Source organism: Mytilus galloprovincialis, chromosome 2 (assembly GCF_965363235.1).
Source record: "Mytilus galloprovincialis chromosome 2, xbMytGall1.hap1.1, whole genome shotgun sequence".
Lineage (NCBI taxonomy): Eukaryota > Metazoa > Mollusca > Bivalvia > Mytilida > Mytilidae > Mytilus > Mytilus galloprovincialis.
Window position 1 is genome coordinate 79,418,297 of NC_134839.1, and position 22,318 is coordinate 79,440,614.

General features: G+C 30.4%; 1 protein-coding gene across 3 annotated transcripts; it reads left to right on the forward strand.

Annotated features, from left to right (window-relative positions):
- The first annotated feature begins 1,481 nt into the window (after positions 1 to 1,481).
- On the forward strand, positions 1,482 to 21,948 carry LOC143064499 (coiled-coil domain-containing protein 13-like). Of its 3 annotated transcripts, none has more exons than XM_076237365.1 (18): positions 1,482 to 1,586; positions 2,710 to 2,901; positions 3,426 to 3,500; positions 4,177 to 4,273; positions 7,605 to 7,747; positions 8,615 to 8,689; positions 9,417 to 9,536; positions 9,930 to 10,037; positions 12,081 to 12,239; positions 12,508 to 12,584; positions 13,262 to 13,361; positions 13,930 to 14,136; positions 14,575 to 14,699; positions 16,532 to 16,624; positions 17,013 to 17,138; positions 17,601 to 17,728; positions 18,003 to 18,147; positions 20,105 to 21,948. In XM_076237365.1, exons 2-18 carry the CDS (start codon positions 2,734 to 2,736, stop codon positions 20,268 to 20,270), a joined length of 2,112 nt encoding a protein of 703 aa, XP_076093480.1. In that variant the 5' UTR covers positions 1,482 to 1,586; positions 2,710 to 2,733; the 3' UTR covers positions 20,271 to 21,948. The 3 variants fall into 3 exon arrangements, with proteins under 3 accessions (XP_076093480.1, XP_076093481.1, XP_076093482.1); XM_076237366.1 differs by lacking the exon at positions 1,482 to 1,586 and adding an exon at positions 1,810 to 1,870; XM_076237367.1 differs by lacking the exon at positions 1,482 to 1,586 and adding an exon at positions 1,903 to 2,111.
- The last annotated feature ends 370 nt before the right edge of the window (positions 21,949 to 22,318 follow it).

Consider the following 22,318-nt stretch of genomic DNA (forward strand, 5'->3'; position numbering starts at 1 on the left):
TAAAAAAATATATACCTATATGGTCCAAATACTCATATGGTCCGGCCCGTTAATAACCAAACGAGTATTATACTCATATGGTCCGACCATACGCGTACGGTCGGACCATACGCGTATGGTCGGACCATATGAGTATACGCATATGGTCATGACCATACGCGTATGCACGGTCCAAATACTCATATGGTCCGGAACATTTATATAATTATGTTAGTCCGCGGCGTTTTTCTGGTCTATTTTCATCAAAAACTCAAAAAAAATAAAACAAAATAGATAACCAATGCTATATAAGACATGGGCAGGTGAGGGGCTATTAACCAGCAAACTGTCAACTAAAACTGATAGCCAATTTCTTTAGCTCTGCATGAGGGATTATAACCTTAGTAGGTTTTTTCTTACTTTACTTTACTTAGTGAGTATATAGTTCATGTTGTACCTCCTGTATATTTTTTTTTTAACTGCATTCAGCTATGTTAGAAATAATACTTAGGTAAAAAAAAGATAAAGGTAGTTCTTATTCTTATCAGTGTAAAGAGAGATATGTAGTAAAAATTATACCTAGTAATACAAAGTAAAATAACAAAAATACCGAACTCAAAGGGAAAATCTAAACGGAAAGTTCTTTATAAAATGGTAAAATCGAAAACTCAAACACATCTAAAGAATGGAAAACAACTGTCATATGCCTCACTTGATACAGACATTTCCTTGTGTAAAAAATTGTGAGGATTAAACCTGGTTTTATAGCTATCTACGCTACCTATTTAACCTCACACTTGTATGACAATCGCATATAATTCCATTATATTAACAATATAGGGGCAAAACAAAGCGACGTACTAGCCTATTTGCAATTTTCCGACAATCTTTCCAGACAATATTTAAAAAAAAAAGAAGCATTATTGCATGGCCAATGTAACTGGTCAATATAAACGCATGGAATGAAAATTGTTTTATTACAAGATTGAAAGTATAATCAAGGTGACTAATTATAAAGAATTGTACGTGCAATTTAAGTTTTCCGTCAATTGTATTTACCGCCGTTTACATTCTTTTTCGATTATTGGGTATCTGCTAGACTGATTAGTATTTCTACCAGGCATCTATGCAAGACCACTTGGCTGGATCAGGATGGGCAAGTTTTTACACTTTCTAGGACGCGTACTGGAGTGTACTTCGACGCTATTTGATTCGTGCTTGAACAAAAAAACAATAAACATTTAATCTTGGAAATACATATCTGGATATATTCATAAGAAATTTATATTGGAGATTAACGTCGAGTAAAACTGGGTAGGCAAATATTCACATCTGAACGGATAAAGACTCCAAATGTCCTCCTTTTTACACAATAACTGATGGTGGTGCTTCTAATTAAAGGAGGCCCATACGGTGACCAGGAGAAAATTCACACATTTGTCTCGGAAATTTATCATCTCCGTCATACATTTGTTATGTTAGTTTTTACTTCAACCAATCAAAATGAATTTAACAATACAGAAAGCACCTGTCCAATGAAATTTGTTCTTATTTAATTATTATGATTGGAAAGAAATTTTTGTTGCTAATGATGCTTCAAAGAAAAAGTATATTTTGTTTATCTTCAAATAAGAAAATTTCGGAGTAAACAATACACAAATTCTCATGGCCTTTCTGTAACTGTCTATAGAACACGTTTTCACCAATGTCTTCATTACAAATATTCCCTAATTTTACATTTCTGGTCCGAATAAATAATAAGTTGGTATTTACTTGAAGCAACTATGTTTTTTTTTTTTAATTTACTTTTAGACCATTTATATGTTTCAGAGTATAGTGTGACGAACAAGTACACATTTTTTGTTCAGGGGCCAGCTGAAGCCCCCTCCAGGTATGAGATTTTCTCATAGTGTCTTAAGACCCATTGGTGGCCTAGGGCTGTTTTCTGCTCTTTAGTTGGGTTGTCTCTTTGACACATTCCCCATTTCCATTCTCAATTATATGTACGCCCTAGTCTACTGCCTAGTGCTCAATCAGAATTGAGCGATCTACAGTGCACTTTTGTATATTGAAGTCACTTTGGCATCAAAGACAATTCAGCATTTGTGAAAGACCTTTCAACAGCTCTATAGGTATAAGATCCGTGTACACCTTGGATTCGTTCCAACCTTCCCAACCAATGTTCATTCAAATACCTGTTGAATTAGAATATGTTTTGTAGAAGTATATACATCTGAATATTTATACTTTCATGAATAAAATTCTTGATTTTTTTCAATGAACTACATGTATTTTGTTTTGTGATCAGACGATATATTATTAATTGTGATTTATTTAAGATTACTGTTAATTGGTATTTACAAAGCTTGCTGTGCATTATTCTAACATTGCCATTATTGTATACATCAAATAAATGTGTTTGGTTTGAAGTGAAAAAACAAGTAGTTTTAAAATCATTCAAACTAGCTTGGTATTAGTTGGTAAATGTATAAGTAAAACAACATTGAAGATTTTTAATGAAGAAACAAAAGATGATAATTTTTAACAGCTTGTGAGGAGTTTGATAGTAGTTTGGAATCTTTTGCCTTTCTTTTAAAAGTCTTAGAGACAAATGACTTGGTCTTTGATATTATGTGAATATTCATTTGTTGCAAGTTTAAAAAAAGGGATTTATTTTGTCCCAGCATATACAATGTATATTGTGTACATGTATCTGAAATTGGTTTTCAGCTTTAGGATAAAAGTAATTACAAAATGGAATCAGAAACAAGTGAAACACTAAAGAAACAATTCCAGTTACTCCAAGAACAACAACAGAAGAAATTACAAAGGAGGAAGCAAAAGAAAGAGGAAAAAAGTAAAGAAAAATCAATAGTTAATACATCTAATGCCTTTGGAGTTGATGATGATTTAAACCTGAAGGTAAGTAAAAGTTTTGACAGAAAGAGTTGTTACTGTATTTGTTATAGTAAAACAAATGCACCATTTTGATGTCAGCTATAAATATAGCTTTCACTCCAATGCATTTACACTTGGAAATGAGCATAATTTAATAAAATAATAATCATTCAGAATGAAGAAATATTGCATGAACTTACAGAGGGAGAATTTGCTTCTCCCATAAATAGTTGTCTTTCTTGGGTGCATCCAGTTTGCAGAGAACAGTGGCTCTGTTTCAAATGGTAATTACTTGACTTTAATTCATACCAATCATAATCTTGACAGCTGTTCTTCAGTAGTCATGTAGTCTATTATGGTATAAGCCCAAATTGTTTTTGTAGAGACATTTGTGTATTAATGAAGCATCATCTAATAAAATAATTTGTTTTATATACTATTTTCTTTTAGAATTTTTAGTATGTATTTTAGGAGAAGGTTTCTTTCTGATTTTATTCACATGTATTAAAATTTTAATATTATCAAAATTTTACATTTGTATTTTTCAGTTAGCAGATCCTGTACCAAAAGGCAATGGTTATGTATCAGAGGAACTAGTACAACATTTAAATAATCAAATCAGGGTAAAGACATTTTTTTTACTTGATGGAATAGATACTAAAGAAATATTAAAAAATAAAAACTTTTACAGAACAAACATAATTTTATGGTCTTATTGCTATACATGTATACTATCACAGATATAATTGGCTGTACAAAACTGTTTTTAAATCTAAACAATTCCTAGTTAGTTCATGTTGCTCTGTCAAAAACTACAGTCACTAGCCATGAACTTTGAACCGGAATAACAATGTAACATCTTATAAGAATACTTTCATCAGATGCAGACAGCTCCCCATATATAGCTATCATTATATGCTCAAGATCACCTACATTTCATGATTCATTTCATTAATATGTAATCATTTTACATAACTTTAACATAGGTGGATGTCATTAGCTGAGAATGCATTTTTCATTAAAAATTAAGTGGCACTAATTATTTGAAAACTATGTCCTTCCTACAAAGTCAACATGAACTATATAAGACTACATCATATCGCTTAGATTAGTGTAATAGTACTTGGCTTCTACTGTTATTACAGTCAGATAGGTTTTAGTATCTAGACATTGTTAATATATTAAGTAAAGTTTTTTTATGGACACTGAAAATACTGAAATAAAATGTTAAAAGTACATTAATATCATGTATATATTTTATTATTTCTGAGGAACAGTTTTATACATGAATAATTTCAGGAAGTAAAAGATGAAAATGGAAGATTGTACAGACTACTGAGTGAGAAAGATTTTGAAATAAGAAATTTAAAGAAGAAAAGAGAGGAAGATGAAGCAGGTACAGTAGGCTCCAGCAAATCAGATACCTTAAAACTCAGCAAAAAATATACCATTACCCGATATATCCAATTAGACGATAAATGTATATTCATTGAATATTCTGCAATAATAAGTTGATTTAATTCTGAGATTTTACTAGCCTTGACCACTGATATAAAACAGTAAAATAGTTGGAAGGATGTTAATCAAATACATGATACTCCACCAGGCACCACAATGTTTGTTTATTAATTATATTTTATTTTCCCAACATAATCAAACAATTCACCTTTTTCTACATATCTACATGCAAGTGAAAGGACAAGGTTTACTTATGGCACAATATGGCCTAAAATATCAACTTTATCATAAAACACCAAAAAGGTCACAATTTGGTTTGTAAATTGGTTTATTTTAAAAGCCTGAAGCTAAATAAATCAGTTCTTGTCATAAAAGTTCATAATATTCTAAGTAAGCCGATTTTGGTCATTTTGTCAAAATACAGTGATCAGGAAGGACGTGCGCCCTGCGCCTATAGCACATATCGACTAGAAATGGTGCATAGAGTGACAAATATAAGCGCCCACTTGGTGCACAATATTTTTCACTTCATTTCGAAATGTTTAGATATCGTCAAATGGATTTCCGATCGTGTTCTGTACCGCCATGTGTGTACTGTGTAATGTTCCGCCAATTATAGGAGCACCTATACATTTTTGGGATGTCTCGGGTGTTTTCCTATTGTAATAGAACCATGCGGTTTAACGTCTCGGGTGTTTTTGTATGGTAAAAATAGACCCATGCGGTTTAACTGATTACCCAAAAAACCATCATTCTTGATATAATTTTTTATAAACAACTTTAAATTTGTGAAATTTGGCTAGTTAAGACGAGATTTATATCTAATTATAATCTTTTAAGTTAGTTTAGCTTGCTATTATTTCGATTGAAAAACCCCAAAGCCTTTTAATGAAAATAGTTTTTGTCTCCATAAAAGGCGCTTAACTGTCCTTGTCATTTTTTGGTCTTTGGCTCGTTTTGACATTTTGTAAACATGACTTCAGCGAATTGTTGTTTTGTTCTATCAATTAATGATACCATCTACTGTTAGTCTTGTCATTGTCATGAAGTAATGATAATACAGGAAGTGCAGAGGAAATGCCAGAAATGTCCTCTGATACGGAACGTCTGGAATAAGTATGGTTTCGACAAGACCCAAATTTAATGTACAAAAAAAACATGAACATGTACAAGGCAACAAAACCAGTTTGAATATTGCAAATAAAGGTTATCTTAAATATTGTCAGGTTTGGAGGAAGTTAAAATAACTTATTGTATATTCATTGAAATTGAAATTACAAAAATCACAGGAACAATATCCATGATATAATTTAAAATCATAAAGGTAAGTACCACCACCTCTTTGCACAAATATACTGATACTTTTTTTTTTTTACAGAAGTCAATTTAAATGGCCCACTCATTTGACAACATGGCACATTATTTTTTAAAATGGCTCATAGAATTTAATTTTGGGGGGCCCTGGGCCCATAGTGAAAAAAATCCTTCCAGATCACTGAAAATATGATAATTTTGTGCAATTTTCCTACCCAAAAGCTTTAGGAAAACCTTGGCCGCCACCTAAGATCGGAAATGTGTTGTAACCAAAAGATTCTAATTTTGATATAGAATCCATCAATTTGAAACTTTTAGGATCATGGATGGCGGCCAAGGTTATTTATGCAAAAAAACAATTAAATAATTGAAAAAATTACCAAAATTTACCTGAAAATACAAATAATGTTTATTAAAGGGGTCATAGCTTCATAAATTTTAAAAGAAGGTACAAAACAAATATATTTTTGTCTATATAGTAAAATCACAAGTATTTCTATGTGAGATTTGTAATTTTTTTGGCCCAATTTAAAAAACATCAAAAAATGAGGGCCAATTTCAACCCTTCGTGAACCTTCTCCTTTTAGCAGCATTAAGTTTAACTGTTGTGAATCTGTAAACTATAAAACCAGTGCCAGTTCATGTGAAAAATATAGCAAAGTAACCAATCATTTAAAATTTTGAATTGTCATTAATTCCACTGAACATCTAATTTTCTGGGAAATTACATTTTTCTTGGGGATTTTTTTAAAACATAATGTACGAAAATTACTCATATCAAAATGAGTGGAAGTTTTTTTTTTAAATATATATTTTATAATTTTTAGACATTTTGGTTTTTTAATCTCAAATGGTTTGGCATTCTTTTTAATCCAAACTCATACCTTCTTCTCATTTCTTGCAAAACAAATCACAAGATTTTTCACATATAGTCCAAAATTTATGCTTATTTATATTGTTGAAAGCAAAATTGAGGATTTTAAGCTAATTTAAAAGTAAACTAAATGAAATCATTTGAAATAAAACACACCGGTAGAAACCACTAATTAAAGGTATTTTTTTCTTCATTTTCCATGATGTTTTAGAGTTGCCCTTTAATGATTTGGGAAATTGACAATTTAGATATTTGAAAAAATCAGAAAGTCAATATAATGTGACATATAAGCATTACCCTAAAATCAAATTACATCATATTGAGTTACTAGATTGTTTGAGGTATGAGATATATATAAATTTCCTTGAAAAATTCCAATATTGCTTTTTTTTTAAATTAACTTATTCTTAGTCCCAATAATTCAAAGTTTGGGTGACAGTATTGAATGTATCTAGCCCTTGGAAGTTAATATACAGATACAAGATATACAGCTAAGTCTACCTTGTATCTTGACTTACATCTTGAAATTAATAATGAGAATTAATTGAGAACTTAACTTTAGAAGAGATGAGGCCTGCATGAAAATTAAGTAAATGTGATAAAAATTCTAAACCTATTCTATCCTACATTAGTAGTATATATTAGCTTATGTTTTAGTTGAATTGATAGTTATATGATGTCAAAACAAACTTTGAAAAATGAAGACACACAAAATATAGAATAACAAGAATGTGTCCGTAGTACACAGATGCCCCTTCTGCACTATAATTTTCTATGTTCAGTGGACAGTGAAAATGGGGTGAAATCTCTTATTTGGCATTAAAATTAGAAAGATCATATCATAGGGAACATGTGTTTCAAATTGATTGGACTTCAACTTTGTCAAAAACTTAAACATGAAGCAGGACAGACGGATGAGAGGATGAAGGAACAAACAGATCCACAGACCAGAAAACATAATGCCCATAAATGGGGCATAAAAATTAAGAGTGACAGCTCTAGAGCAGGTACATTTTATTTACAGCATTTTCAAATTTAGTTTATATACGGTATATAAAAGTCTATTCTTTGTACATTTTAGCTGGTGGTAAAGTAACTAATGAAGCTGCAGCAACAAAGATTGTAGAATTGTCAAAAAAAGTCAGAGAACTTACAGCTGAACTTCAGTCAGAGAAAACTAAAGTTAAACAATATGGCAAAAAATGTATGGAATTACAAAATCAGGTTAGACAGGTGTCCAGTTAAAAGCTTTTACTTCAAAAAATTTTACATAAATTTTGAACTGGTTAACAATCAGACAGTCTGTGATCAATTGATATCGTGCCTTACTATATTTTGCGTGTAAATTTTAACTATATTAATTTATTTATTCATTTTTATTTTTAATTTTGATACATAATGTACAGTGAGTGCATCCTTAGCCTTTTTGGCTGACTGTAAAATACATAATATATATGAATGTAATTGGTATTATAATTCAGGTTGCCCTTTGATATTAAAATAATCATTCATTCATTCATAGAATACTGTCAATAAAAAAAATGCAATTCCTTGAAAGGAGTTATGAACTCCCGACCCTTAATGACCTTTATGTTCCCATGCTATTTCATTATGCATAGATCCATGGATTTAGATTCTTTAATTGAATTTGTCATTAAAGCACGACATGGTTGGGTAAAAGAATCAATAGTTGATATTTATTTGATTTGTTGGGACATTTATATGTCAGATTGAAATTTGCCATTTGGAGTACATCTCAATTTCACTCTTTATTTTTCAAAATACATTCTCAACTTAAGGTGTGTGTCTTTCAAAGACTGCATGACCAATCAGCGATTTTTAGTATGATTATTTGTTGTGCCAACTTTGTTTGTTTGAAGAAGAATTGCAAAAGAAATTTAAAGGTCCCAGTGATTGTGCTACACAGAGGAGCTAGTGCATCTATTCAATGGGACAATAGAACAGACAATTGTTTAAATACCTCAACCAAGAGTAGATGACTCTGAGGAAAAGTTTTATTTTGGTTTGCAATAAACATTATGAATGTGTTGTGTTGTTGCAACTTGTGTATTATTATTCTTATTTTTTCAGATTTCTAACATCCCAGGAGAAACAAGGTCGATGCTGGGATCAGCTATTAGTTTAAATTCACAGTTGGACGAAAAAGTAAAAAAAAATAGTATATGACTTGTCAATTTAAAAAATTACAATTACCGAGCAATCAATATTTCAAGTTATTTTTAGAATCTGTCAAAACTATACCTAAACTACACCCTGAAATAACAAATTCAATGAAGAATCTGTCAAAACTATACCTAAACTACACACTGAAATAACAAATTCAATGAAATATTTGGACACAAAACTAAATTAAAAGTCTTAGAATTATTTCACATACGGTATGTTATCATTCTATAAAATTTTGATAGTCTTTTAGGCATAATTGAATGAGGAGTGTACAAAACAAGCAAATGTGATGTAAATATTGAACCTAGTAACATTATTAATGTATTCCAGATTGACAATTTATGTCAAACTTTCTGTGACATTTCAAGTTTAATTTGTATGTATAAAGTGGAGGTTATCTTACACATAACACAGATATATAGTGTAAGGAATTTTGTGTATAAATTATCCTTTTTTCAATCACTGGATAAAGGAGTTTAAAGTTAGTAAATGCATAAGACATAACATTAGAAATCTTTAATAAGGTTTGTTCAAGTTTAGAGACAATTGTTTTTATGCCTGGTATATGCCTGTTAAAGTTAACTCAGTATAAGGATCCAATATATTTTAGGTGTTGGTAGCTAAAAATTTCTACAAACATACCTAGCTAAAATATGAATTGCAATGACTGTTGCCTATCATCTGTATTTTACTGGTTTATTTTCAGAAGGAGAATGAGGTTGATGTGAAAGGTTTACAGGACAAGTTAAGACACACAGAGAATAAGATGTCAGAATACAGGATACAGTGTTCTACACTCAAAAATGAAATCAAGATGGCTCAAAAGGTATTATATGTTATTACAAGTCAATTGTACTTATTTGGTGTTTTATTTATGTCTAGTAATATATGTTATATTAATCGCATGGTATGATTTTTCATGTTTGTTTCTTATATTAATATGAGAGTTCAATGTTAAAGTGTGTAAATATCACTTATATTTTGTGCCTGAATGTCATTATATCAGTGGCCAAGTGGTCTATGCAGTTCTACTACTGTAATCACTAGCCAGTCAACACTAAGGTTATGAGTTCAAATACTGCTCACGCAGGTGCACTTGACTCCAATCTTAATTGACTAGGATAAAAAAATCTGTAAAGGATATTGTTTTAACCGAGACAGGTTTGGCTTATGATTACAGAAGCTATAATCTTATTGAAAGTTTGTTTTTAAATTTTAGGTTTTACAACAAGAAATTGGAACAGAAAATATCAGCATACAATCCTTAATGAATCAGCAGAGTAGCTGGAGGGGGAGAGCACAGCAAATCATTAGTCTCCAGCAGAAGGTAGTCATTGTTGATTTATTTTCTTACTTGAGCTAGATGTTGTATGAAAGGAATATATTATACCACTTCAAATGTTAAACATTTGATGCTGTTATCTATTTTTGTTTCATATGAGGTCATCAGCCCGTCAGTGATGATTTGTAATGCTGAGAACTTTTGAAATCTGTTGAAACTTACTTCTTTATCAGACACGTTCTTTATCTGTTTTCCAATACTTTTGGTTTAATCATATTTAATCCAGTACTGAATGTGTTTAAAGAGTTTATAAAATTGGAATTATAATTTTAATTGAGCAGTATTAACTTTTTTGTATGAGATTAACTTTTAATTATATTTAAAAAATTGTAACTTAAAAGTTTCCTGAATAGAAAGGATGTTCTAACAATGAAAAAAGAGTGCCTCATAACTGTCATGACATAACTTATTATAATATAGTTAAATTTAAAACTGGTTGATGTAAGAAAAATATGTACTAGTATGTATCTATATTACATCTGAATTATGATAGTGGGTAGTATACCAGAGCTCCAGATAAGCTGCGTATTTGCGTGATCACGCAATACAAATAATAAAAAACCCAATGCAATTGCACATTGCAGGGTTCAATAACCCAATTAATTCAAAGGAAAACCCAATTATATGCCAAAACCATGAGTTCTCAACCCTTTTATTGGCTACCATTTGCGTTATTTACCCTTATCTGTTTACAGTCGTCGCGTAAACTATTTTTATAATATTTATAATTGGAAATTTCCTTTCGTTCTAAAAATAGATCTCTGCATCAAGTAACTGAAATGGGTCCCTGTACACGTGTTTTTGAAAACATTTCGATCTTCTCGGGGTTTATCCAATTAGCGTGTGTCATGTAGTCAAATTTTGTTCACATTGCTCGGGATTTATCATAACATACATTGAATTAAAACGAAAGTGAATGTCCGGTAAAAATATTGAATAGAAGCATGTTTTCTGCTTCTTTTGAAAAGCTGAGGGAAAGTTATGATGATAACAAGACTCAGTCAGTGTTTTTAGAAAGCGTCCATCGAACACACGGGTGTGTGTGCGTATCTTAACGAGAACATTGCTGATAAAAACGGGGTTTTCTCAAAAACAAATCAGTTGGAAAAAGTGAAAGGCCAAATCAATTATGACATGATAAAGCATCAGAAACCAAAAGTTCTAATAAAAGACAACTAAACCCAGATTTATGAAAATTGGAATAAAACAAAAACATTCAAGTATAATTAGAGTTTATTTCCTTTTTTTTTTCATTTTACGGTTAATTAATGCCGGAATACACACACAGGCACTGGTCTCAGAATTTATTATATAAAGGTATAAGACGAGTGCCTGTGAATACACATATATCATGTATATCCGTTTTGTATCAGTTTATATGAGAAAATACAAAACTGGCAGACGGTTTGAAACGGAACACAAATTAAACCTACAATTGCTCCTCAGTGAATAAACCAAATGAAACATCTAGCAAATAACCCTAACCCTAACCCTAAACCAAGTGAAACAGGCTAAACAAAGAAAGAAACATATTTAAGATGGAAAAAAATCTGGGGTTGATATTCCCTAAATATTCAATATTGTGTTGATGAAAAAACCCAATACATTAAGGAGCTTAGTGGTGAAAAACCCAATTTGATATTAACATGAGGGGTGAATATGAATTGATAATGCAATTAAAAAACTTTATCACCCAGTTGTATAAGAAAATGGTGGGTAAAAAACCCAATTTGTGAATTCTTATCTGGAGCTCTGGTATACTGTGTTTTATGGACTGTGCATACCTTGGTTCTTAATCTGTTTTTGCTGTTTTAGTATACAGTTCAGGTGGTCTACCATGAAGTTTTGGTCACATCAACGTCAAAATTAGTACTCATATTCCTTATGATTAGACTCTTTAAATAGATGCTTAATTACCAGTAGGAATTTGACTTAGATTTTGTAGCCCGTTCAACTTGAAACCTTTCAGAAGTGATATGAATTCCAGTCAGTTATATTTTCTATTTTGTAATGTTGCAATTTTCACAGGTAGAAGAGTTAAAAGGGAAGTTGGAAAACTCCAAACCCAAAGAATACGACTTGGAGAGAGAAATGTTAGGGAATTCTTCTGCTAGGAAGAGAACAGGTGATGACAGACATAGAGAGCAGCTCAGGAAGATTGACAAAGAAAAAAAGGAAGCTCAAGAGGTGAGTCAAATAAATTGTATGCAGTTAAACTGTTAATTTAAACTTGATCCTTTAGTTTTGAAGTTTTGTTAGGTTTTATCAGTGTTTAGATTTTTGTAAGTTTATTCAAAATAACTGTTTATATGAGTTTAGAAATATTTCCTAATATTATTACAACTGTAAATTTTACATTTTCTTTAACATTTCCCTTTTGTGAGTTTCAGAAAATGATGATTTTTATCCATGAGAGATATATATTTATCATATATGTAATGATTTTCTTTTATAGAGAGCAGCAAATGAATTCAAAGCTTTGGAATCAGATCATGAAAGTTTAAAGAAGAAATTAGATGCTGCAAAATCCAGGTATGTTAATGGAATGATATTGACATGATTAAAGAGGTTTAATTAAAATTCATGCATTGGTGAATGGAATCAGATTTTTTTTTGATTCAAGAAATTGATATCAAAGAGGCTGAATTTTCATTATTAAAGCTGGTAACATTAATTTACCAGGTCAGAATAGACAACTTTCGAGTTCGATGCATTTCCGTCAAAAACTCTGGTTTTAGTGAACGTCATTTGTGCGTTTAGGGGCGTCGTCACTTCCGTTCCAATGTTGAGCGAGTGGTTGGAAAACTATAATTCTATATTGTACAAATTATTCGGCAAATTGAATTCTCAAAATTGACAATCAGCATTGCTGTCATTAGGGAATTGTCATTAAGTACCTACAGAACAACCATTATTTCTAGTTTATCCTGCACAATGACGATCACTAAGACGCTTGATGAACGTAAATGGTGCAGGGATACAGGCGACCCCCTCTATCTGGTAAATGACGTCATAAAGGCGCGTCTAATTGACGAGTTTTTTCCGGTGACGGATGAACTCAAAAGTGGTCTATTATAACTGACAGCGAATTTAAACTAAGAACTTTGGATTATTTAAAACTGAGTAAGGCATGCTGAATTATGAAACATTTATATAGCTAGAACTCAGATTATTAATTCATATATCCTGTTTTTTTTTCTTTTTTACAGAAATTCTGTTTTGTCAAAAGAAATAAAGTCATTCAAACAGCAAATGCAGACAATGGTACAGAAGGGTCAACATGATGATGAACTCATTGAAGCACTCATGGTAGTGTTCCTCAATCTTTTTGATTTATAATTTTTTTGCTGTCCATATATCATTCTGTATACAATTGTTCATACATGATGACCAGCCTATTTGATTTGATATTAAAGAAAATACATTATAAAAAAAATAGTTTTGCATAAAAAGTTGTTTTTCTTAACATATCATGCTATTCATGCATTATATCTTCATTGTAAATTAAAGGTCTTAAAACCTTTGATATTATAGAATTTCTAGATTTCTTATTCGAAACTTGGAACTTTTTTTCTTATACTCATTTTCTAATGTTTTAAATACTGAATTTAACCAGACCTTTTTTTGCTTAATTAAATTTGAAGATTGTATGAATTGTAACTTTATTAGTACTTGGATTTTGCTTATGAGGCCAAGATGAATGCCTAATTCAGTTTACATTGGATGGTTTTCACTGCTTTCTGAAAATTTGACTAAAGAAATATGAAGGGCCATATCAAATTATATTTATGGAGTATCACAAGTAAGTACTATCTGATCTTCGTTCCATTTTGGTTTTAAGTTCTACCCAAGAACTTTATTTTATTTTTCATTACAGTTACAACAAGCACAGCTACAAAAAATGTTAGAACAGACTAGTGAGACGAAGACACTGACAGAAGTTGATTCTCGGGAGAAAGTCAAACAAATGGAAATGAAAAAACAGCATGATAATAATATCGTACAGCAACTTAAAATCATTGTAGCTGAAAAAGAAACAAAAGTTCATGCTTTAGAGGATGAAATTAAACAGTTAAAATTGAATGTTAGTTTTGCTTCTACGACAATGTAAATTCAGAAATTATTGTGATATTTTTATTTATACAAAAAATTATCCGCTACATATATCTGTATGCAGATTGCTAAAATTGAAATAAATAATTAGGTTTTTGTTCTTTCTTCAAAATTCTCAATAATAAATTCATGCAATATTTTCTGAATTTACAGTATTTCTTTGACATTGTGACGATTATAGTAGACAGATAAGGAAAAGATTAATATCTAAATGTTTTCATAAAATTGAGATATGTGATCATGTTAAATGTTGCTTTAGTATACAATGTTTTATCCTATATTGAGATATGTGATCATGTTAAATGTTGCTTTAGATTACAATGTTTTATCATATATTGAGATATGTGATCATGTGAAAATTGAACACATGTAAAAACATAAAATGTATGGTCTTGTTATCTCTTATCAGCATTTACAGAAAGCACAGATGGAAAATGCCAACATGTTGTTCCAGCCCTCTAACAGACCTCAGTCTTCTAATGATAATGTAGAACTAGAATTTAGACTGTCATCTGTAACACCTACAGAATCAAGGTATAACTTGTTTTTCATTTGTAAACTACAAACTTAGTCAAGGAATCATAACCATTCAATGGTTTACTTTTACAAATTGTGACTTGGATAGAGAGTTGTCTCATTGTCAGTCATACCACATCTTCTTATATCTATGAGAATGATACATTTCTTTATTTGAAATGATTAACTAAGATGTTTATGACAAATTTCTCTTGATCAGTATTTGTATGTTCTAAATTGGATCATATAAGTTCAAAAGAAGGAGCTACACATTAACATGGAGTTACATGATATCAGTCCAGTACCCATGATATAAGTCCCTCAATATATCTTCCATCTTTTATATGGGATATTGTATAGCAAGATAAAAATTATGTAAAGATGCTTTAATATGTTATACAATCAAAGGGTATTCATAAAAATTTCAACCTATTTTAAGTTTTATGAGATTCATAATGTATAGGGTGGATGACTGTCTCAGTAAAAAGTCCAAATTTTGTTTTCTATTTTTAACCAGGATTGATTGATTGATTGATTAGTGTTAAATGCCACTTTCAGCAGTACTGTGATATTTCATGGGAGTCATTTTAATGATGGAGGAAACAAGAATGCCAGGAGAGAACAACCACCTTCTGTAGGAAAACCGACACTCTTAGTCAATTTTTATACGCCCGTCGTCTTTTAGACGGGACGTATTATGGTATACCGTTGTCCGTCCGTCTGTCCGTCCGTCCGTCCGTCCGTCGTCCACACTTCGGACAATAACTCAAAAACACTTTCACCAATTTCCATGAAACTTCAGTGAATTGTTTATATCTATTGACGTAAGCTCCCTTTCGTTTTTTTTTAATTTCAGATTTTAAGTTTTGGATTTATGGGGATTTATTCATAAAAAAGGGGGGATTTTCAACACTTCGGACAATAACTCAAAAAGGCTTTCACCAATGTCCATGAAACTTTGGTGAATTGTTTATATCTTTTGATGTAAGCTCCCTTTCAATTTTTATAAATTTCAGATTTTAAGTTTTGGATTTATGGGGCTTTATTCATAAAAAAAGGGGGATTTTCAACACTTCGGACAATAACTCAAAAAGGCTTTCACCAATGTCCATGAAACTTTGGTGAATTGTTTATATCTATTGATGTAAGCTCCCTTTCAATTTTTATAAATTTCAGATTTTAAGTTTTGGATTTATGGGGCTTTATTCATAAAAAAAGGGGGGATTTTCAACACTTCGGACAATAACTCAAAAAGGCTTTCACCAATGTCCATGAAACTTTGGTGAATTGTTTATATCTATTGATGTAAGCTCCCTTTCAATTTTTATAAATTTCAGATTTTACATTTCCGTGTTATGAATTTTTATGCTTAAAAAAGGGGGGATTTTCCAATTTTGGGACAATAACTAACACTTTCACAAAATTTTATGCAACTTTGATAAATTGTTTAAATCTATTGACATAAGCTCCCTTTCCATTTTTATAAATTTTAGATTTTACGTTTTCTTAAGTAATGAATTTTTATACTTAAAAAAGGGGGATTTTATGAAACTTTGGTGAATATATTAATGTAACATCCCTTTTGATTTGTATATATATTTCTAGTTGATCATATAAATTCATTTAAAGCATAAAAGACAAGTTAAAAGAGCAACGGGCGTATCATGCGCTCAAGCGCAGCCCTTTATTAATGATTGAAGTCAAACACACCTGCCAATATTAAAAATGTTAAAGTGTGGTAAGAAAATATGTTCATTTGGTTGTTGAAATTGAAATCAACAAATCAATACAATGCTGGCATAGAAAAACAATATTACAAGTTGCAGATCAATTTTTGAACTTTTTTATAGAATGAGTGACAGACCACCAACTGTAAATAGTATGTTAGATTCAGCCAGGTCTCAGTCCAGAAAATCATTGGTTAGAGAACCATCCTTTTCTGTGTAAGTACAGTTGCATAATAGAATACAGCAAAAAACAAAGATGAAAATTACAAATGAAAAAATTATAGAAATTACAAAAATCATCAGATTAAATTTAGTTTATAACAAAAGAAAACATTAATTTCTATTGAAAATATAATTAATTTATAGAGTAAACAAAAAACAAAATGGCGTAATTTACTTTAAAAAAAAAGATTTGAGAGTACAATTCTTGTTTGATATTTATATATAAAAAAAGATTAAACAAAAACAAATTTTGGAATTTTGCCCTTGAACAGATTGAATATGTGCATGTTAAGGAGACATTTGAACACTGTTCTTACACTTTTTGTCATATTTATTTTGACAATGCACCTAAATGAAACCTATTATTTTTATACCAATTCAGCAATAATTTAGACAAACGTGCTGTGAATGAGCTAACTTATCAGTGCCAGGAGTATAAAACTCTTATGCAAGTAGCTGATGTAGAAAGAGAAAAACTTTCAGAGTTAGTACAGATCTTACAAAAAAGGTAACTCATTGTAAACATCTTAAAAAGTTACTTAAGTGTCTATATGATTCTATGCTGATAGTGGTATTAGTTCCATGGATTACTTGATTTAATACTTTTGTATATACTGTGCATTATATATCTGAATGTTATTGGCTGTTTTTTTTTTAAATAATTGTTGTTGTTAAGTATTTTAGGCTGTTAAGTTACTAATGAATGTCAAGTTATTTTTTTAAGTTGATATATTTCTGTTTTAATTTATTGTTAAAAAAACATCGTAAGTCATTCCTTTTATGGTTTAAACATATGTCTTTATTTTAAAGGTCTGAATACTATCCATTCAGATTTGATTTTAATATTCTGTTCCTTCAAATATAAAGTTAATTGTTCACAAGAAATTTATTTAGATTTAAGAAAAACAATTTTGAATGACTACTTACAAAATCAAAAAACAAATACTATAAGTTCTGTTTCTATTTTTAGATCTGATGAAAGTACACAAAAAGTAGCTGATGTACAAAATGAATTGATAAATCAAAGAAAAAAGAATGCCTTGTTAGAGAAACAGATTGGGAAGTCTAAAATAGAACAATCGAGTAAAAGTAAAGGTGGTAAGTGAGAATGAAACTATCTGATGAGTTAAGGCCATACAATACAGTCTTGATCCCACAATGATTTCTGTTACAAAAATTTGCATGCAAGCTATTTTTCACCTAGTTAATGCAAACATTAATAAAAAAAATACCTTCATGTGCTTTGTTTAGAGATAAATGGGGTTGAAATTTAGGACATATACTCAAAATTAATGTTTCTTTATATTTGAAATTATCAAGAAATGAGCAAAGTTGATATTTCAGACAGTTGACTTAAATTTTTGTTTTTCAGATGGTTTACCCTCCCGAAGTAAGAAGCAGTCTGGAAGAGCTAGTAGTGTTAATGTAGCCTCCAGTATAAGAGATTCTGCAGTGTTTGGAGAAATGGATGAAGATGATCTCCCACAAAATATGAATCTAGACGAGTTAGTTACTACGTAAGTTACAAGTTTATTCACACATTTAACTTTAACTGATAAATCATCAGTGAATGGTTTTTCTTCTAATTTTAAATTATTCTTTGAATCTGCTATAGTGCTAGATATTTAAATAGCAGATATTATTATACCTCAGTTATCATTGTCTTTATAAAATAAGTACACAATATTTTCACTATTGTGCAAATTACAAGCTTTGAACTATTGGACCGGTCAAAAATTTCCAACTATTGGACCTGGGTGAAATTATTTGACTTCAAGCATCACTATTTTTAGCGGAATTTTAAATCCAGCTATGCGATTTGAGGATTTTGAAAATAACGCGGGAGTAATGACATCGTGTTTTACCTATTGTGTCTAGTATAGGGTTGACGTCAGTGCAAAACATAGTCTTAGTATGTGAACATATCTATGAAGTAAACGTTATGTTTTGGTTTCTTCTTTTTAATATTACGATTTATTGTCTGTTGACTTTTTCGATATAATAAAACACTTACTGACTGGATATTCTTGGAAAAGTAAGTTTATTGTCCCTCCAATACAACTATTGCCCTCGGCTTCACCTCAGGGCAATATGCCGGGACAATAAACTAACTATTCCACTCATACCCAGTCAATAAGTATACACTTAAACTAATGGGAAAATATAATCTTTTAAAGTCAATATGGAAATTCAAATTTAAAAAAATAGTTGAAGATGTTTTATATACTTGATTGGATTTTTACTATAGTTTATAGGATAGGTTAACAATAAAACAAGTGAACATGAACTTTCTTTAAAAATAAAATCTTTAATATTACTGTTGACTTCCATTCATTCTAAAATCAGTTGGCTTTATCCAAATTGTGGACTTCCATTCACTCAAAGAAGTAAGTTCGATAAGGTCCTAAAATGGCCCCCTTTCTTAGCGTGAATTTCAAATTCAGATTTATTCAAAAATAAATTATAGCTAATAAAGTGACTAGATAGGAAATAAGCCGTTTTGTTGAAAATTTACGTTCATGCGTTTTATTATGACGTCACAAGTTGTACTCTTATTGATTTTCGAGAAAAAAATCAATAAAAATGGGTAAATTTCCTCAGGTTATTGGACAGGAAACATAGATCTTTTAAAATAATGTTTGTGAAGACATTTCACATGTCTTATATGAATATTAAGTTTGTTGACGCCTGCACTCTATGTTTCCTGGTCCTAAATTTGGTTGAAATCCAGCTAATTTTATCAAATTTTACCAAAATCTCTTATCTTGCCCTGTTGTGATGTAAAAATCAATGTGTTAGAGTTACTTTGACAAAAATAGTTCTATTTAACTTTCTCTCATATCTTTAAGTCAACTTAAAACATTTTTTGTCTTATTACATTGAACTTTATATTCGGGGCCCTTACCGAACTTACTCCTTTGTTCTAATTCAACTAACTTAAGACTTATATATATGGACATGGAAGGTTTCACGACCTTGAAATTTTTCAACTCTCTTTCTGCCTTTCTTTCAGATTTTTAATAGATATCTTAACGTAATAATTTCAATGCTTACTGACATCAATTGCTGATTTTATTGTCCCATTATTTTTTGTATATTTGCAACTCTAATATAAAAGATGAAAGTGGGTCTCATTGGGGTCTAAGCATGACAGAGAATTGTCTATTTTTTGTAAGCGTGACCAGTGAAAGTGAAGTCTAGCGGGACATGGGAAATTACAACAAATGAGAATTGCTTACATACATAGTGTAAGTGGGAATCTGACAAAACAGTAAGTTGGATCCAGGATCAGAACCCCTTAATGAGATCCCCATGAAAAAGGAGAACTTAAAATGTCATATTTACTAATACAAATGTAATAATTTTGTTGTCTTTGAAACATTTAATCAAGAGGTTTTATAAAACACAGAAATTTATTATAAATGAAAAATATTTTTTGAAACCTGTTATTTTCTATTATTTTTGTACTTTTAGGCTTGAAATTCAAAAAGATGAAATAGACTCTTTAAAAGGAACATTGAAAAATACTTTAAAAGCCAAGGAAGAGGACTTGAGAATGTATTCACAAATGATGGAGGAGACAAAAACTGTGTTTTTACAAGCACTGAAACAATTCAAAGAGAATGATCAAGGCACATGATGATGTGTTTTCATTTTATTGATTTTGAATAATGTGCTGTCATCTGTATGAATGGATGAAAATTGTGTATTGCAATTCATTAGATGTTAATATGAAGATACGAGTATTTATTTATGAATTTATGGATGTTGAATAATGGGTGTGGACACCTGTATTAAAGTCCATAGTTATTACTGTCTAGAAAGACAACCTGATTGCTCAAATACGTCTTTCAAAGGAAAAAGGTGCACAAATAGTCAAGTACCAGTTGCTGTCAGGAGTCTTCCATTTTTTTTCTTGATAAATAGTTTAACAGAAAGTGTGTCTGACAAGTATAGCACCAAAGGTATACTTTAAAAATCCTCATTTTAATCAATGAAAACAGTCACTTAGCTTGTATTTTATGTATACCAATTACTAAATGATTGAAATTCTTCACCACCAATAAAAACTTGTTGCCACGAAATAGCCCAAAAGCAGTGCTTAAAAGTGGCGTTAAAACACAAAAAATCAAATCAAATCAATAAATTTAAGTCTGATATCTTATCTTTCTATGGTGTACATATAAAAAAAGTTGTATTTAATAAATCAAGCATCATGTAGTTCGATCTGTCTGATCTGTCTGTTAATTTTAAAAGTAATTTATCTCTTGTCTAAATCTGAATTTGTCAACCCACCATTGGCACCAATAACATAGGACAGTAGCAATAACATGCTGTTGAAATAACCCTGTAAAAATGAGATGGAAAGGTCTTCTTCTTTTAAAAGTCAGGAATATGACAGTTGTTTTCTATTCATTTTATGTGTTTGAGCGTTTGATTTTACCATTTGATAATGGACTTTCAATTTGAATTTTCCGTGTAGTTCCGCATTTTTGTTATTGTACTTTTTCCTCATCAGATTGACTTGAATATCAAACAAACAAAATCCACTCTGATCCAATAGTACTAACAGTAACTGAAAGATATTTCCAAGATAATTCAACTATAAATTAACAATGTTTTCTTATACTTAAATATCAGTCGGTACACATCCAGCAGATTTAGTGTAAATACCTAATTAACCATATGAAAAAACTTTTTCACAGAAATTCACTATATATAAGTACTAACTGGATGTATGACCAAATATTTGTGTATCGTTCTGCAACAAATTAAAAAAGAAAAACAAAGCATTTAAATGTCGTAGTAAAATCAATTAAATTTAATTTATAAGAATGAATCAGCATATTTTTCTGATGTAAGCATGCAGTTTTTGCATTGCAAATGTTGTTGAAGATAGTGCAAGATGACAGTAACCGGTACCTGATTGTTATTGTTTATATGATAGAACACTAATGGAAAATATAAAAAGGCTTGTCATACTTCATCTGAAGTATTTAATGATGAACTAGCCCATTTTAATTGTGTTATTTATTTTAATCCTGCACATGCTTTGTAGTTTTAATTGTTGTAATTTGTTTCCTGTGGCAGTGTCCAGGTGTAGCTATGCACACAGAACACTTTTATCATGTTGATTATAACTTGATATATAAAAGACTATACCCAAATTAGCAAATATATTTCTGAAGGACATGAAGTTGTGCACCTGCTTCATGACTTTTTCTTTTAAGTGTTTTTTATGTTTCTCATTAAATAACATGGACTTAACTATATTTTATGATTAAAAGTAAAGAGAACACTCTTTAGACAACAATCGTTGATGTATCTTCTGCTTAGTGGATAGTGCTTTGGCCTTGCCGTTTATCACTTTCATTTTGTTTAAATGTAAGTTAATATTGGTATTGGGTCCCACTAATTTGAGTTCCAAAATAAAATTTTCTGTTTTTATACTCAATTGATGGAATATGATTTACAAATTCACTCAAAATTTAAAGAAAAGACAATAAAAGTAAAATATAAAGATTTGTATAAATATTCATTACATTTCAACTTTGACTTTGAATACAAAAGGTCATTAGATAGATCTTTATATATCAGATTGTATCAACTGCAGAACACACTAACAGCAAAATCAAAAGGAAGATATCATGGGTACTGATAAAGATTGATAATGAAAAAGGAAAAAAT